The sequence below is a fragment of the Juglans regia genome, chromosome 12 (assembly GCF_001411555.2).
Source record: "Juglans regia cultivar Chandler chromosome 12, Walnut 2.0, whole genome shotgun sequence".
NCBI classification, from domain to species: Eukaryota; Viridiplantae; Streptophyta; class Magnoliopsida; order Fagales; family Juglandaceae; genus Juglans; species Juglans regia.
Genome location: NC_049912.1, coordinates 17505929 through 17524694, shown reverse-complemented (window position 1 = coordinate 17524694; position 18766 = coordinate 17505929). Strand labels below are relative to the sequence as shown.

Genomic DNA, 18766 nt, shown 5'->3' with positions numbered 1-18766 from the left:
TTAAAACCCAAAACAGTAGGCATAGTGATTTCGGCAATTTACTCGTACAATTCCTTGAACCCACAAGAAAGTTTTGCCAACATTTCATTTTTCATTAGACACGGGGAGATTGCAATTCAACCAGTCCGGTTATCCACTCCCTTTCTCTAGCCGAAGACAAGAGGCTACTAATGAAAAAGTAACAGATCTGTTTTACACAAAATTTTAAAAATAAAAATAGTAGTAATTAAATGGCAGGCAGACTGGTGCTTTATCAGCATTATCCAACCCATCCGGCACCCGCCCACCAGGGGGCAACAGGTGGAAAATCCACCCTTGGCGGGGGCAGATTGAGTAGATGGGCAGGGTTCGGGGAACCTAATGCCAATCCCTAAACAGTAGTATCCATCTGAACCATAAATTCAACATTTGTTTTTTTTTTTGTTGAGGTCTACCTACCTAATAGACCCACCGGTAATGGATGAAACTGTGCAAACACCAGCTGATGTGGTGAAAGGAATATCTTTGTAGCAGGCCACTAGTTCTGTGTTCGTATGCAGATCCACTTGCAATGTTTCCCAGACCTTCTTTTTAGGGTTTAAGACATCATCAGGCTCACCATCAAACCCCGGTATTGTAACTCTTTCTCCAACTTGAGCAGATTTAGGTGGCTCGACCAACTCAACCTATGTTTTTTTAAATAATAATAATAAATCACATTAGAATTCGCCAAGGATGATCCAAACTCACAAGGAAATATATATAGAAACTATCTAGATGTTAAAATGGATCCACAACAGTGCTTAAAACTAGTTATGTAAACAAACAATAAGTTCTAAGCTTGTCATCTAGACATTGGGCATTGCAATGTCGTTTTAATTTCAAAGCCATCAATCATTGAAATTGAAATTTTCTATACCATCAGCCATGGGCTTTTAATAAAACATCTCACCACCGCTCAGCAATCAATGTAACCCCTTTGCGGCAAAACTGCTATCATGTTAAAATATGTCTTAACCCACCACCATCCAAAACCACCACAAAATCACTCAAAAGTCAAAACTATGTCCTCTCACTAGGGGTGTAAATCCAAACCGGAAAATCGGACCGGTTTTACCGGTTTTGAACCGGTCCGGTCCAGAACCGGTTTTTAAAATATAAAAACTAGCCGGTTCCGGTTCCAGGATTTTTTGGACCGGACCGGACCGGTTAATTAAAAAAAAATAATAATAATAATATTTTTATATATAAATTTTATACAAAATATTTTATATATATTAAATATTAATATATATAAGTTTTATATATAATGTATAATTATAAATTTTTATGTGAATTTTTATATATAACATATATATTCATATATGAAATAATTTCTTATTATAATTTATAAATTATTACATAAAATGTTAATACTAAATCACTAAAAGTTTATAACTAATATTAATATATAACTTATAACTATACCAATAGTCTAATATTAATACTATTATATAGTCTAATATATTAATAAAAGTATAAAACAGTATTTTTTAAATCAAAAATTTTTTTTTTTTATAAACAAGTTTTTAATGACAAATTGTGAAATTTACATTTTAAAAAAACCGAAAAACCGGACCGGAAACCGGTAAAACCAAAAGAACCGGTTTAGGAGGGTAACCGGTGCGTAATCGGTTTTGAAAAATACAAAACCGGTACATACCGGTTCGGTCCTAGATTTTATCCAAAACCGGACCAGACCGGACCGGTTACACCCCTACCTCTCACAACTATTTGGCCACAAGCGGCAAATGGCAAAGCCCGAAATGGTGATTCTTGAGAATAGCACTACTGGTTTAAAGAGGTAAGAAACACCAATCCACATTCTAGCGTTAGCAATCGGCCTTCTATATTGGTAACATCAGACCCTATCCTCAAGGGGTCACAAAGGGCAGGAATAATCGGATAAGTTGCAGACTGTAATGAAAAAGGTGTTTGGGGTTCACTAACCTTGGTGTGGTCACTGTTGGATGCAGCAAGAACCATTGCTTGTGATTTTATACCTCGCATGGTAGCTGGCTTCAGGTTGCAAAGAACACACACCTTCCGATTCTGCCAAAGAATCATAATTGTGAACATTACTACACTGGAAGATGATATATCAACCAAAAACAAAAAAATTCGCATTCCAAATTGTGATCTGTAAGAGCTATGAAAAAAAACCTGCATCTCTTCAAGAGGTATATACTTGACGAGTCCACTAACAACAGTACGGGTCTGTCCTTCACCAACATCAATCTCTTCCACGTATAGTGAGTCAGCATCAGGATGCTTCTGAGCACTTGTAATAAGGCCAACACGGATGTCAAGTCTTGCAATGGAAATTTCTGGCTCAGCTGAGGCCCTACCTTTGGCTTCAGATGCAGGTTTCTTGTTCTGTTGCTTTTTGCCACTGCTCTCTGTTACAAGCAAAGCCTTAGGTGCGGTTTGGATATTGAGATGAAATGAGATGGTTTTAAAATAAAGTCGAAAGTTGAATAAAATATTATTAGAATATAATTTTTATTATTTTGGAATTTGAAAAAGTTGAATTGTTTATTATATTTTGTGTGAAAATTTAAGAAAGTTGTAATGATGAGATGAGATAAAATAAAACACTTTCACTATCCAAACTGGAACTTACTCTATATCAAGTGAAACAAATAACTAGTACAAGGAAAATGTATATGGGTGTATACAGAGATTAATCGGTAAGTATCCCAAAGAGACAATTCTGTAATATTGGCTGGAAATGTAGCATGTATATGACATGTGAATTGGCAACCAATAGAAGTGAGAGCAAATAAATATATTCTTTTGGCAATTGACGAAAATGAATACATGTATATATCTAATTAACAATGTGAATAATATGCAACCTGAAACTTTTGTTTTCTTCAGTTGCTCAGCCATCTTCTCTGCTTCAGCTTCTGCCCTCACAATCCTATCAGCTTGACTTCCTGCAAACTTCGTCCTGAAGAATTCTACTTCTTCATCTTTCTGAAAAACAATTGGGTTTCACTAAATAAGACACCAAGAGCCAAAGCTAGCATAAGGCTTAAGAAAAATGGAATAGAAAACATAGAAAACAGGCACATACTAATTCCTTAAACAATGGCTCTGGTGTCCCAATTTTGTGACCAGCAGGCAGGATATCCCAAGGTCTGCTTGCCCTATCAATATCTCCTTTTTCAAGTGAAAAAGGAGTTTCAGGAGGAAAATTGAGCTGCTTAAGTACCTTCAGTACAACCAAAACATACAAAGAGTGTCAGCATGCGTATAATATTTTAAAAGGACCAATTGATAAGTAACAACAGGTATTTCTTGGGGTTTTGAAAGAGAGATCTGCTGGCAGATTAAATTACCTCGAGAGAAAAAGATGGCATAAAAGGTTCTAACAAACATGCAAGAAGATATACTAGCCCCGCTGAAGTTCTTATAACAAGAGAGCACGAAGGTTGGTCATCCTTGTAAAGCTTCCAAAATTGGCTTTCCTACAAAGCAACCATGAACATGGAGCATCTTAGGCAGTGGCAAAAAACTTGTTTCATGGGAATTTTCCAAGCACCACTTCCAACCAAGACTCGCACGGAATGGCCAAATCAGAACAAATAAAAATGTCCAACTTACTTGCAGATATCCATTCCCCTCATTAGAAATGCTCATTGCAGTTTTCAGTCCTTGCTTTAGTTTAACCTATACAATTTGCAGACAAGAATGTCATTCTAATGCAATAAACATTAGTGAAAGAGTGCATGGGGAAGCTTTTAATTGCATAAATACTATCCAGTAATTTCAATCACCTTCTCCATGGCCTCAACATATTGCTCCACACACTCAACTATGCTACAAACCAATTTCTTAGTAGGTTCATGTGTTAACGGATCTGGATCAGAATCTGAAGGTTTAGGGATAACAGAACCATATCCTTGACCTGTATAAAAGTTTCTACTCTGGTGATTCCTCTTTATAGCAGTAAAACTCATGAATAAAAAAGGAAAAAACTATTCACAATTTTATAAATAGCAAAGGCATAGGTGGGAAATAAGATGGATGGTTGGCACCATTCTTAACTCTTTACAATAGAAAAAAAAATTTATCTATATTTGCAATATACATTTATACAAATTATCGGAGAGGCAGGTCAATAATTATATACCATTTTTCAAAAATAGTATTCTGGATATAACATAGAACCAGAACTATAATAAGTATATCCCAGAACCAAAGCAATCAAATAATAAACTAGCTGAACAAACAAATTTGAGAAATTGAATGTAAGCAATTGACCAACCTGGAGGTTTAGCAATGAAACTCAAAACTCGATTTATAAAGTTTCCCAAGTTATTTAGCAACTCGCTATTCAGTTTTGCTTGCAAGTCAGCCCATGTAAATAATGTGTCGGATACCTAGTTTACACAAATAATTTGAGAAATCTTGAAAGCAATTACTAAAATCCTACATTACATTTAAAAAAGATAAAAAGTAAAAAAAAAAAAATGAGGCTACACAATTAAAATTACCTCAGGCCTATTATTCAGCAAGTAATATCTCCATACTTCTACAGGAATGTTTGTATCTTTTGCATCATTGCCAAAAACTCCAATACCTTTACTCTTAGAAAATTTTCCTGTAACACCATCCAAATGAAAAAAATGCATCATTCAAGATGTTCGACTAAGAAGCATCATCATTACATATATAGGGGAGCTTCGTCAATCAATCATCCATCTAAAGGCTTGATAAATTCGCCAACATTGCACGGCAGCTAAACATTACCAGATAATTGGCTAACCTGCTTCATAATTCAAGTATTCGGTGACACTGATGGTCTTCATTAAAGTCCAGTTTTCTTCAGTTCCAAGAAGTGTTGATGGAAACATCACCTGAAACAAGAATATGCTTGTAGTGAAAAAGAAAAAAAAACAGAAAAAAGAACCCTACAGCCAGTGTGATTTATTAGGATCAAAACATCGTGGCTTCTTCCTCAACTTCTGGGGCCGCCGGTGGAAGGGGAGAGTTGCTACATTATGTACAGTTCAACCAAAAAACAATTTCGTTTTTAGTACATATGTATGCAGTACCTATGAGGCTAATGAAGTGTAATAATGGAACTCTCCTGGTGTTTTGTAATCCATTCTATTTAACTTCATTATTAGTATAACTTTAGGCAGCCTTACTTCATAGATTTGATTTAGGTCAGTGAAGGTCCAAATTCATTGTAGCTCAGACTCAAATGCCAAGCCATCCAAAGCAAGTCAACAGAGATGATACTTGGCAACTCCAAAAGATTTCATCATATAACATTGGCCATGTAGTTGCAATTGAATGATACAATGATACAAGATATTAATCCTTCTATGAGTAGACAGCCTAAACCTAACTCTAACCCTACAACACCTCAATATGAACTAAGTAGCTGCAAAGTTCTAAATTATGAGCTATAACTCTCGCATATGTCATCTGGAAGATGAAATAACAATATATATATATATATATTGACAACTAGCAATTGCATGTTTTTTTTTTTTATTGGCACCGGGTGTCTAGAACAAAGTCCTGACTAATAATCCTAGGGATGCATAGGCCTTTGACAATAAGTTTCCCGCAAGTGCAACTTAAGTAATTCAAGAGGAAATGCCCCAAGTCCGATGGCCCCTAGAAATTGTTTGTGCTCAAGGGCTCGAAACTTAGGTTGCATTTGGGTAGTGAGGTATTCTGAGATATTCTATGAATAGTAGTGAAAAAGTAATGAAAAAATAATGATAGAATATTGAATAATAGTGAATAGTAGTAAAAAGTAAGTGAAAAGTAATAATAAAATAATGAATAGTAGTGAGGTATTCTCAGAGAATACCTTGACACCCAAACTAGGCCTTAGACTTGGAGGGAGCATACCTCCAAGACCAAGACTCTTACTACTTGAGCCAACCCCTATGGGTTAGCAATTGTATGTTATTTACAGAATTCAATGACTGTATAGTTCTGGAATTATAACTAAAAAGGGAAAAATTAACTTCTTTTTTTTTTTATGACGGGGGAACCACCCCATGGCAGAGCCCTTAGGACTCACCCATGAAACCTAAACCCTTGGGGAGACTAGCACAGCAATCCACCGCCACGGTCTCCCACTTAAATAGCAGTTTGATCCCAAGGGGAATCGAACCTGTGACATGGGGCTCATGCACACAAGTTTGCCTTTACCACTTGGGCTACCAACGGGTGGGTGGAAAAAAAAAATAACTTTGTTAGAAGATTTTTTTTTTTTTTTTATTAAGTAAAAAGAAATTTTATTCAACAAATGAAATAGGCGAAGCCCATGGTATACAAAAAAAAACACTTAATTACATTCTAAGAAGGGAAAATGAAAACAGAAAATCATGAGCTGAAGCTCCATCAAGCCCTATAGCAGAAAACCATTGCAATAACTTTGTTAGAAGATAAAAACTGAAAATACAGAAAATAGTAAAACATAGATTTTTTTTTTTATTGGCACCGGCGTCTAGGAACAAAGTCCCGATTAATCTTGTGGGTATACAAACTCTTGGTAAAGCCCGCAAATGCACCTCGGGTAATTCAAGGGAAAATTCTCCCAGACTGATGGCCCCTAGATATTGTAGGCACCCAAGGGTTCGAACCGTGGACCTAGAGGGAACATACCACCAAAAGACCAAGGCCCAAACCGCTTGAGCCAACCCCTAGGGGTTTAATACTTGCATAGCTTTGTACCATATTAAAGTCAATTTCTCAGCTGAGGAACCCCCTTTTTAAAGTCATCAGCATAATTTGAATAAAATAGCACTTACGGTGTGAAACGGCACATTGTCCTTGCCCATAAACTGATACAGCTCCACATTTTCAGGATTCTTCCACCACTTCTCCCACTCAGGCGTGTAGCAAGAAGTGATTGAGACATATCCAATAGGTGCATCGAACCAGACATAGAAAACCTATTCATAGCACAAAAAGATCAAAAATAAAAATAAAATTGTTAAAATTTATTTAAGAGAGAAAATTTGAAGAGTGCAACGTAAATTCAGCCTGTAAAGCTAAAGGCGAAAGAAGTGGCTTAGCTTAACCTCTTCATAGACACAAGCATACTATTCCATATAAAACCAATAACCTTATCACTATATCTCTCATGGGGAACAGGAACCCCCCACTTAAGATCCCTGGTAATACATCGTGATTTCAGGCCTTCTTTAAGCCACGCATATGTTGCTTGAATAGCATTCTGGCTCCAAGATCCAGCCACTGACATTTTGTTGATATACTCTTCCAATCTGTCCTTCAGCAAAGGGAGTTCAAGAAACAAGTGGTTTGTGTCACGAATGCGTGGTGTTTTCTGACAAACCTGTTCAACAAGGGTGAAGCTCAAGCCTAGATTTCATCTATAAGATTAGAAAGTCATAATTTAGACAAAAAACGAATTAGCAAGCACTAGTTTTCTTACCCTATAGTTGGTTTATGCAAAAAGGTCATTTAACAAGGATTACAAAGTTTTATAACATCAAAACCATTGTAGTAAAATGAATCAGGGTTTGCACAATCAAAATCAATATAAAGGGAAGGCTTAAAAAATCGTAATCACTTTAAAGGCCCACCAGAAGAGTTAGCTTAGTGGTAAAGCTCAAAGTTCACACCTATAGCTTAGTAATCACTTTCATGATGCAATGCTAACAAGACAAGACACATGCCCATTATCCATACCTGGCGACTACCTACCTCTACACCCTTTGTGGGGCTACAGTCAAGCTATGACTCCAATCTATCTTTGAGGAGTGACTGCAGACCCCCCACATTTAACCACAGGTAGCAAACTCCTCATAGGACTGTCTAAGTACCTCGAGTCAAATGCCCCAGCGGGTAAGGGTGCTATTATGATCACACCCAAGTAAATATTCCAATTTATAGTTTTCCTCTTGCCCTATTTTGGCCAAGAAAAAAAATCATTTTGAAGGGAACAGACCAAATGTGTGAAATAAAATGACATTTCAGGATCAACTACATATTTTTAAATCAAGAAAGCAGGTTATCGTACTCTGGTTAGCATCAAGGTTGTTCAAAGCCTCATGGACTTGAAACAAACCAAAAAGTGCAAGCATGTGCCCAAACAAAACAAAGCGCACATTTTTTTAATACATGTGAAGTCAATTTTTCTAGTGGGTCTCACATTTTTTTTCAGAGGGCTTGCGTGCCCAGGGCTTACACAAATCATTTTCTTTCTTCCACGTTAGTATGTGTAACATATGGGTCTAAATTTAGGGCTTAAAATTAGTATTTTATTTATTTATCTATTTATTTATTAGTATTTTATTGTCTTCATATTCATTTATTTTTTTTATTTTTATTTGTTTATCATTTTTGACTTTGTACTAACAGATAGATTAAATTAGCGACTCTTTCCCCTTAAAACCTTCGTATATTCTATCCACTTAACCCCGTACTAGTTTCAGTTTCCAGAGTTTGCGAGCAACACCAAGTCAAACTTTTCAAACTCTCTCAGAAAACGGTATCCACGTGAGATTAGGTTCCTAATGTCTAGGCAATTTCAATTTCAGCCAATCTCTAAGTGTTCAAATTGCCTCCTCCCATCGCCTATAAAAAGACTCTCAAGCCTCTGTGTTTCACACGTTGATATATCAAGAGAAACCACTTTCCCGCATAACACCTACCTTTGCCCAACCATCGTCAACCACCCCGGGACGTCGGAGCCCTACCCACGGCGCCAGAAAACGCCGGCCAACTCAACCCCGTTGAACCCACCCCCTCAGGTAAGCCCTGCCGCCACGCGCCACCTTCCTCCCTTTCGGTTGCTTGAGTTTCAAACCCATCTCTCTCTAAACTCTCACTGTTTCTCTCTCTCTCCCTCTCTCAGTGTCGCACCACCATAGAGACCCCCCCACTCACGTCGCCGGTCGCTTCTAGCCACCTAGGACCGCCGACGCACTCTGCTCTCCCTCAGTGAGCATCGCACTACTCTCTCTCCCGTAACGCGCTACAAGTTGGAAACCAGAAAGCAGCGCTAAGAGGTAAATAGTATGATCATATTAATATATGCATATTGTGAATATTAATATTATGTATGAAAATGTGATGTGCTTATGATTGTTAACTACGCTACGCTAAAAGGCAAGTCAATGTTAGTTTACTTTTCGATCTTTGATGAAATATGAGATTATCCTTGAGTGAATGAATTTGTTGATCGATTGATTTAATGTTACTAAATTCATATGAAAGCCATGAAATGTTCAAGTGGTAGTTCAAAGTCAAGTATGCCATGTAATAGTCAGATTACGCAAGCCATGTTCATGAAATGCTTAGGTTATGTATGCCATGTTTGTGTAGTACTTAGACCATGTATGCCATGTTCATGTAGTACCTGGATCATGTATGCCTTGGAACGTCATAAAACATTCAGAGCATGTTATGTAATATCACGTTCTACTATGCCATGCTAAATCATATTATGCTATGCCATGTACAAGAATATGCCATGCCATGTCATGTTACGCTATGCCATGTACAAGATTATGCCATGTTAGAAATGTTCATGAAGCCTAATCAAATCTCATGCATTAAGAAAGATAAGAAATGTAACGGTGCCACGGACTCAAGCGTGGTTAACCACAAGTTTAGTGAAACACGAACTCAAGCGTGTTTCGCTCCATGTTATGCAAGTTAAGTGAAACACGGATTCAAGCGTGTTTCACTCTATGTTATTCAAGTTAAGTGAAACGCGGACTCAAGCGTGTTTCATTTCATGTTATGCAAGTTTAGTGAAACACGGACTCAAGCGTGTTTCGCTCCATGTTATGCAAGTTAAGTGAAACACGAACTCAAGCGTGTTTCACTCCATGTTACGCAAGTTAAGTAAAACACGGATTCAAGAGTGTTTCACTCCATGTTATGCCAGATAAGTGAAAATACGGACACAAGCGTGTTTCACTTCATGTTAAGACAAGATAACCAAGATATTATGCATTCACAATTTTATGGGTTGATTATATATGTTCCGCTTATATTAATAACAAAGATGTATGCTATGTAAAGTCTGTGATGATATAGATATGTAAAATCTTTCAGAAAGTCATGCTACGTGTATAATTGTAAATTCATGAAGCTGTATGCATGTATGAAGTGTATCATAGAAATAAAATGTATGTTAGGCAAGGACTATGTTTTACGATATGATGTACTACTTACTGAGTATTCAACTCATTATTTTGTGTGTCTTCTTGTTTTCTTCCATGTCTGATTCTCGCAGATGATGTCTTTGATGACGAAGAGCTGGATGGCCAGGAATAGATCTAGTACCAAGACTTAGGATTGAATAAGTGATTTTATCACCAGAATCTAGATTTCTTTTATGTCATTCATAGGATTAGTTTATGATCTTTTGTATTTCGTTCAGTTTCCATAACAATCATGTCCATTTCAGTTTTAACGTTTTGATGAATTTCAATAAATAAGGTATTTCAGGATATGAATCTCTTTACCGGGCACTATGTTATAAATGTTAATAACATCTCTATCCTACGGGAACGGGGTGTTACAGTATGCCAATCTAGCTTATGGGCTTGCACACCCGAGGCTTGCATCTAGCATTACTCAAATTGCTAGACAACTAGGAAACTTAAAGGGAAGAAAAGAAGAAGCAATGCTCTGCTTTTAGGTTAACCAAATAGCAGATAACACCAATTCTCTGCTCTAAATGGAATGTCAGTTCAGCATAATGAGCATGACCTTTGTGTTTCATATATATTCCGTTTCAAGCATCATATGCCATGTTATATCAATTTTTGTTCCCCCTCCCCAACAAAAAGGTCCACAAAGAAAAACTAAAAGAAGTATTGCGTACAAAAGAGATAAAGGAGAGGGGAATGGAGGATTTGATCTCTTGAAATTTTGAGGATAATAGTTAATCCCACATATTTAGCCTTCACATTTTTATTGTAAAAACTTGTCAGGAAGGCGGCTTACGAATTCTCAGGTGTTTGTGTGCTCAGAAAACTTTTCTGAACTAGAAAACAACTTACATTCAACCCAATCTTATTAACAAAATTTCAGAAAATAGCAAATGGAGTTTAGAAACCTAAACAAGTTCCCTAAACTTATCCCCCTCCATCATCAGTAGCTGCTGCATCCATCATAGCTGGTGGCTAGGCCTTCCCAACCTCTCCCAAACTAAGCCCACCTCAATTCTTCACACTAGACGAAGCTCCAGCCTTCCCAAGTCAACCTCCAACTTGTCTTCTTGTTTCAATAAGGGTGGCTCCACAGACACTGCCACTACCACAACCACCCAAATGGCTGATGACCCCATCTCCCTCCAGCTCAACTACAACATTATGATCCCATGCCAACCCACCCACCAGTCCCACTTCCCCTCCAATTGCTTGACCCCAAATTACTAAATCCCCCAGCAAAAAAGGGATAAGCATGGGTTCCAGATTCCCATATTCTAGATCCATGACAACTTCCGGTTTCTGCCACTAAAATTCAGGTTAAGATTTTCTCTAAAACTAAAATCTGGGTTAAGGATTGTTGAGCCTTCCTGTTGTGGTAATATTGGTCCAGCTCTATACTGAAATTGGGCAATGTAGTGATTATCAGGACTTTTGAGCTTTTCTCTTGTAGTAATGTTAAGTCTACTTGATTTTGGTCATTGGGTTTAATTGGTGTTATGAAAAACTTCATCATCTTTGTTGTTGATGCTGTTTGCTTTTAGTTTTCATTATACAGATTATCAAAATTAATACAATTTTACTGAACCAATGGAAAATCAGCTTAATTTTCATAATTTGGGTTAATTGAGGTTATAATAATTTTGTGCTTTTATAGTCGACATGCCCATTCTGCATGATTTTGGTGTTGGATTTTTTTGTTGGGATCATCCAAATGTTAAGCTTTCTATTTTCTGATGGTCTCGATTCGAATTGATTTTGTATTGTGTTATTTGTTTAAGCCACATTTTCATTATACAGATTATCAAAATTAATACAATTTTACTGAACCAATGGAAAATCAGCTTAATTTTCATAATTTGGGTTAATTGAGGTTATAATAATTTTGTGCTTTTATAGTCGACATGCCCATTCTGCATGATTTTGGTGTTGGATTTTTTTGTTGGGATCATCCAAATGTTAAGCTTTCTATTTTCTGATGGTCTCGATTCGAATTGATTTTGTATTGTGTTATTTGTTTAAGCCACATTGCATAATTGGGTTATGTTCTATCCAATCAGATTCCTAGATTTTTCTTTTATTAATTAAAAGACGTAAGGTGGTGATAACGATCAGTCAGATCCCAAGTTTAGGAATGAATAAACAAAAAAAGAGCCCTCAAAAATAAAGATAGCACTGTACCTTGCACCGCGGGTCTTTTAATTCTGTTGGATTCAAAAGCTTACTGCACTTTTCACATTGATCTCCTCGTGCAGACTTGTAATCACACCCCTCTTTCGGGCAGGTACCCTCCACAAGCCGGTCAGCTAAGAACCTTTTGCATGTGTCGCAGTAAAGCTGAATATTGTAGGAATTGTGAGTTGGAAGTTAAAATGCATAGAATTCCATTGAAGTTTATAATTTGACAACAATAGAATTATTGGAAAAACACAACAGACCAAAACCAATAAGTGGACAACTAAAACTTTTTCTATGAGTAATAACTGGACAACTAAGCAAGAATAGAAAGTCAATGAAGTGCAGGATCACACCAAGTATAACAAGAAATAACACATACCTGCTGCATTGTGTTCTCTGAAAGCCAATTGTTCTCCAACAGTTTCTTAAAAATTGCTTGGCAAACCTCAGTTTGCTGTGGGGCTGAAGTACGTCCAAATTTATCAAAACTTATATTGAACCACTCATAGACTTCCTTATGTATAGCATAGTATCTGCAGAAGAAGAACACATAAGGTGGTTATAGTGTAGCTAGAGGGATGCATTATTTTCTAAACATCCGCAAATGCATTGATCAAAGAAGAGAAAGAAACCATTAAAGAAGAGAGAATAGTTCACACCAAATATACCACTTAACCAATAATAGATTACTACGTATAATAAGACAGAACTGGTTCCAAACATACCACTTAACAAATAATAGATTACTTAGAATAATCAACACCTGTGTGTGCTAGTTTAGACATACAAAGAATTCGTGAAAAGTCATGCCATGAAAATCAATTACAATCCACCAATGGAGTGAAGTATTGAAAAATAATTTCTAAGCTCATCCATTGACTGAACTTGATCTTCAAAACTTCTTTCATTCCTCTCCCTCCAAATACATCACCATAAACATATTGAAACCACCTTCCAAACTGATGAGATTTGAGAGTTACACTAAATATCTCTCCAAGAAGCTAGGAGGTCAATTACCCGTCTCCGCATCACCCAAGCTAAATCCGAGCAAAGGCTTCATTCCACAATGTCCTAGCAATCTTACAATGAAGTAGTAGAAGGTCAACTAACTCTCCACTCTTTTTGCACATACAACACAAATCCATGACTATGATTCGACATTTCCTTATGTTGTCTAAACTGAGGATATTCCCCAAGGAAGCCATCCATACAAAGAAATTAGCCTTTAGGGGCGCCTTTGTCTTCCAAATACTCTTCCATGGGAATGGATTAGTATTGTGCTTGGTCATGGCTTGGTAGAAAGAGAAAACTGTGAACTTCCCTTTCTTAGAAGGGCATCAAAAGATCTTGTCTTCGACTCCCCCCAACAAGCAGGTGGAGTACACTAGGTCATAAAACTTCGAAAAAGCGTTAATTTTCCAATCTTGTGCATCTCTAAGGAATGTAACATTCCATTGGGGAATACCATTAGAGAGTATGAAGAGGTCCACAATCGAGGCTTCTTTCATACATGGCAAATTGGAAAGAATGCTTTTGATTAGGTTGACCCTACCACCTTTGGATAAATGCATACTTTTCCAACTAACCAATTTCCTCTCCATTTTTGCTAGAACATTATTCCAAATATATATATTGATTTGAACGGAGCACCCAACGGGAGACCAAGATATTTATAGGCAACTGAGATATCTTGCATCCCAAAACGGAAGCCATACTCCACCCCCAAAACTACTTATGATTTGGCTAAGTTCACCTTTAACCCGGATACAGCTTCAAAGCATAGAAGGAGAGCCCTGAAAGCTTGAATTTGATCATGTCAAGCCCCACAAAAGACTAGGGTGTCATCGGCAAATAACAGATGGGATATGTTGAGAGTACCAGTATTGGCCCACTGAGAACCCAGATACAAACCCTCAACCCACCCTCCAAAATGCCTCAGATACATTAAAAAGTAGAAACAAAAAATATCATAACCACAAGCACAAAACCAATAGTATCACTCAACCTACATGTAAATTCAAAGCTCAGCAACATTATTTAATTCTCAAATTAGAGTCTCCATCAAGGAGATGATACTTCAAACTATGGAAATCACTTTGAACATCTTAATATGCCGTTTTTCTTTTATAAATCTCTCTTCTAATCTTCAAGAGCTAGAATTTTGAACATCTTATTTTGCCTTTTTCTTTTATAAATCTCTATTATGATCTTCAGGAGCTAGAATTTTGAGCGAAAAATCTCCTGTCATCTATGCCTCCCGCAACAGATGTTCAAAAAAAATGGTACTCCATTCACAAATGATTCAAAAGAATTCTATCATCATACTCATTCCCAAGTCTTCTCCCCAGCCAAGACACAGAATGTTTTGTGCCTGTTGAGTTGTATTTTCAGGAAGTAAGTTTTAAACACATTTCAACAAACAAAAATTAATATTTTCATAAGTAAACAAAAATAACTCCTTTCTTTATTTTACCTGTAAACAAAATTTTATTGATCATAAAAAAAGTAAATCTTACATACATGATTTTTCAATGGTTTTGTTTTTCCTGAAATTGAAATTAAGAATCTTTTCTAAAACATCATCATGATGTCCAAAAACCAGCTATTTTTAAGAATGACTCTTTGAAAGCATCTTTGAAGAAAATTTTGGCAGTACATTTTTAACTGTTTTTTTTTAATTTAAAAACATAAATCAAATAAGCCAGTTGTTTCACCATCTTTCTTTTTCTTTATCCTTTTCATACTCTCTTATCAAAACATCATCAATTATCTTCTTTTTCTCTTGGAAAATATTTTACATATCCTCAGAATTGAATGCATTCAAAGTGTAAGAGGCACAGCAAGCTTACACACAAGGCAATAAAGCACCATTTCAAAATAAGTGCAGTCAACCGTATGTGTGAGGGACTTGTTAAGGACCATGGCCAATCACCTAATAGACTTGGGATGAGAAGGGAAAACCAGAAAGTTCTGGGTATAGGATAATCTTCTACTGGCATACAGAGAAATGCCCTATTTGCCCAACAACTTCAGAAAGGAGCTATTGAGAGGAGTGCACCAGCTTGCCTCCATAGCCATATAAATTTGTCCTTATGGTACAAGGCGCTAGCTAAGCCAAACCAACTGTAATTTACGTCAATAGAATACCCTAAAGAAGCAATATGCATTGAAAATTTTGATCAAATAATATACTGGGTGCAAAACTGTCACAAATCTCAATTTCAATCTTTAGTAAATTTGGATGGGAAACGTTACTTGTCACAAATCTCTTTTGGGGTGCTATTCTCTTCCATGGCTTTAGTCTCTGTGGCCGTCCCGTACTCATCTGTTCCGCACATGTATATTGCATTGTAGCTGCGAAGCCGGCAGTACCGTGCAAACACATCAGCACTCAGCACACCTGTCCCCCCCAGAAAAAAAAAAAAAAAAATCAAAGACAAAATGTAAAAACATAACTATCAAAGTAGTCACAATCCAACATCATGCATGGTATCTATGTGATACCCTATATGATAAGGATAGGGGGGATCCCATATTGCTTGGGAAGGAAAAATTATTGCTCTTTATAAGGTTTCAATAGAGCTCCAATTGTATCATTGACTAGTCTTTTTGGAGTATAGATCATGTGATTTGGGTCTTCTATTGGGACGTTACAATCTATTAGCACATTCGTAACTTTAGGGGTCTGTCTGGTTGATAAGGAATCAGAAATGTTAATCTTCACCTTTCTTGATGCCTAAAACAAAACAATGACTATTAACTCAGAACCTATATCGAACTTCTTTTAATTTCCTCTTTTGACAGAGGCTAATCCCAATCCTCCATTCAGCATCATAATCACTCGACAGAACAAAAGCCTCGGTTTTTTTTTTTTTTTTTTTATCGGCGACAGAACACAAGCCTCGTTATGCCTACTACACAAGAATATTGAGGGGGTGATCAGGGACATACATACAAGCATGCATGAAAATGAACTTTTTGTTATCATTTCCTATTGGATTTTCAGGAACCAAACAAAGCAAAAGAAAATCAAGACATGCAGAGAGGGGGGAAGTTTACAGCCGATGATGTTGCCGAGGTGAGGGACGTTGTTGACGTAAGGCAAGGCGCTGGTGATGAGGATGTTCCGCTTGCCTTCGATTGGAAGCTTGGGGACCTTCCGATCCCCTGCGGCGTGGCCGGAAACATCTCCCATACTCTAGCTTTCTCAGTCTTGGGGTTGGTTCACAGGGTAGGCAAGCGTTTTCCCTTCTTCTTTTCGGCGTGCGATAAATGGTGCGCCGCTAACCCTTGTTTTCTTCTATAGCTTTCCTTCAGTTCCATTGGCCATTGGGATAAAGCACGGGTTGGACTTTTTACGGGACTTCTTTCTATTCATTTTTATTTTTTATTTTTTATAATTAAAAATAACAATTCTGCTACAGGTACCCGGCGTTGGGTACCTATTGCGGAATCATGTGACGTGGCATTAGCCACGTTATTTTTATATTATTATTTTAATAAATGAATTAAAAAAAAAAAAAAAAACTCGATTTGTGAAATCATCTCATCATCTAGCGCCAAACAATTCATCCCTATTTTTCATCTCAGAAATTTTCTTCGTCCTCTTCATTCCTTAGCCACTCGACCTCTTCCTTCGAAAACAACGTATAAGAACTCAAGTCGGAGAAAGTTCCATTTTTTGGTTCCTTATAGCGCAGCCCAACTGCAGCTGCTAACCCAGCCAAACCAAGCCATTGAAGGTCGGGGTTCTTAAGAACCCTAGCAGCCAAATGACCCAGTCCTACAGCTCTCGTGTGAAAATGATTACATTTAGTTGGCCATTCTAGTAATTTTCTCAGTTCATCTTCCATTCCCACGAAACAAACATTCTTATTATCCAAAAAATTCTTGAAAAACTGAGGAACTGGATTCATGCAGTGCCAGTGAACAACCAGGCAGCGAGCTCGGATGCAAAGACTGTGGGAAGCAGATTCACCCTTCACATTCATCGAAATGAAGCTCTTCGTGGGTTAGGGTTCCGGGCTTTCAAAAATTGCGAAAGACGATGGCAGGGAGGTACACAGTTGGGTCCACGAATGCGAAGACAGAAAACGAAGAAGAAGAGGAGATGAAGTTAAGAAGCATAACCTGTTTTCGTGGCTTGTGGGAAGCAGATTCCCTCGCCGAAATACGATTTCAGAAGCAAACACAACGCAAACTAAACTGCCTCGCCCTCTTTCGCTCTCTGTTTTCTGCTTCAAAGATGGGCATAGGAAAGTCCAAGGGCAAGCCCACCGGTCACCGCAACTTCTCGACTCGCGAAGAAATTATTGCTGGTAATTCTTCTCGCCCACGAACTTTTAAGAAGGAAGAAGTCGAAGAAGAGGTGGAAGAGTCTGAAGAGGAAGTAGAAGAAGAAGATGAAGAGCCTGAGAAGCGGAAAGGCACCCAAGGTCTAATTGAGATTGAAAATCCCAATTTGGTGAAAGCAAAGAATGTGAAGGCTGGAAATGTTGATCTGGAGAAAATAATGACTGAACTCTCATGGCATGAAAGAGAAGAGATAGAAAAACAAAAAGCACATGGGCGATACATGAGGCTGCAGGAACAAGGTAAAAAAACGAAACGCCCCGTTTCATTTTATACACGTGGATGGCCGTGTACGCCGGGTTCCCCAACCCCGGGTGCAAGTAGCTTTTTTCTAAAAATAATGGAATTAAGTATAAAATAATGTTAAATATTATTTTAAGGTATATAAGTCTACATATTTTTTAAAAATAAAATAGAATTTAATATTAAAAAAATAATTTTTTTATATAAATCTTAAATTTATTCTTTTTTTCAAATGAAATAAACAAAACTTGTACATCTTAAGACTATAAATATCATTTCTATAAATATAAAAAAAATTATATATTTAAATTTTTAAATAGATTAAAAAACTTAATCAGTTTTGAATGAAAAATGAAAAAATTATCGCTATTTTCAATTATTTATAACTTTGTTTCGAATAGTGAGTAATCATATAAATTTTAAAATTATTTTTAATGAATTTATAATTCTGTACTTTTTCTAAGTAATTTGCGTAGTAATTCTGTTAACTTTTTTTTTTTGATAATAAAGGGTCACATTCCATTCATAAAAAGGACATACAACTTTGATTTAAAAAGTCAGTTACAAACGTTAATAGCACCTCAGCACACTTTCGTGGCTGACATGGTCAAGCCCAGACGACAGAACTCTAAAGACCGAAGTCTAAGAGATCGTCGTACACATCTCTGTCCCCGATAGAGTAAACCAATAACTTGATGACAAAAACCCATACCCCGACTACGCGAGGTAGGGTGCACCAACCCCATACACTGCCAAAACGGAGATGGGGACAAACCACCAGTTCGGACCACGGTCCGCAGGGACTAAAT

At 37.0% G+C, this 18766-nt stretch overlaps 1 protein-coding gene across 1 annotated transcript; it reads right to left on the bottom strand.

Annotated features, from left to right (window-relative positions):
* Window positions 1-16697, bottom strand: LOC108992747 (methionine--tRNA ligase, cytoplasmic). The gene is made up of 17 exons (XM_018967376.2): window positions 16422-16697; window positions 15618-15762; window positions 12742-12895; window positions 12366-12521; window positions 7121-7351; window positions 6804-6947; window positions 4793-4883; window positions 4521-4627; window positions 4292-4406; window positions 3801-3931; window positions 3628-3693; window positions 3363-3491; window positions 3098-3235; window positions 2877-2997; window positions 2182-2417; window positions 1969-2070; window positions 1-665 (listed from the first exon to the last, which is right to left on the bottom strand). The coding sequence occupies exons 1-17, from the start codon at window positions 16555-16557 to the stop codon at window positions 435-437; spliced, it is 2433 nt and encodes an 810-aa protein (XP_018822921.1). The 5' UTR covers window positions 16558-16697; the 3' UTR covers window positions 1-434.
* Between the last annotated feature and the right edge of the window lie 2069 nt (window positions 16698-18766).

Bases quoted from the DNA above. Each gene is read 5' to 3' on its own strand.
- LOC108992747 (XM_018967376.2), bottom strand. From the start codon at position 16,557: ATGGGAGATGTTTCCGGCCACGCCGCAGGGGATCGGAAGGTCCCCAAG. The intron at 12,896-15,617 runs GTAACGTTTCCC...CTTCTTCTGCAG, and splicing joins CCAAAAGAGATTTGTGACAA to ATACTATGCTATACATAAGG. The intron at 666-1,968 runs GTTAGTGAACCC...AAAAAAACATAG, and splicing joins CCAACAGTGACCACACCAAG to GTTGAGTTGGTCGAGCCACC.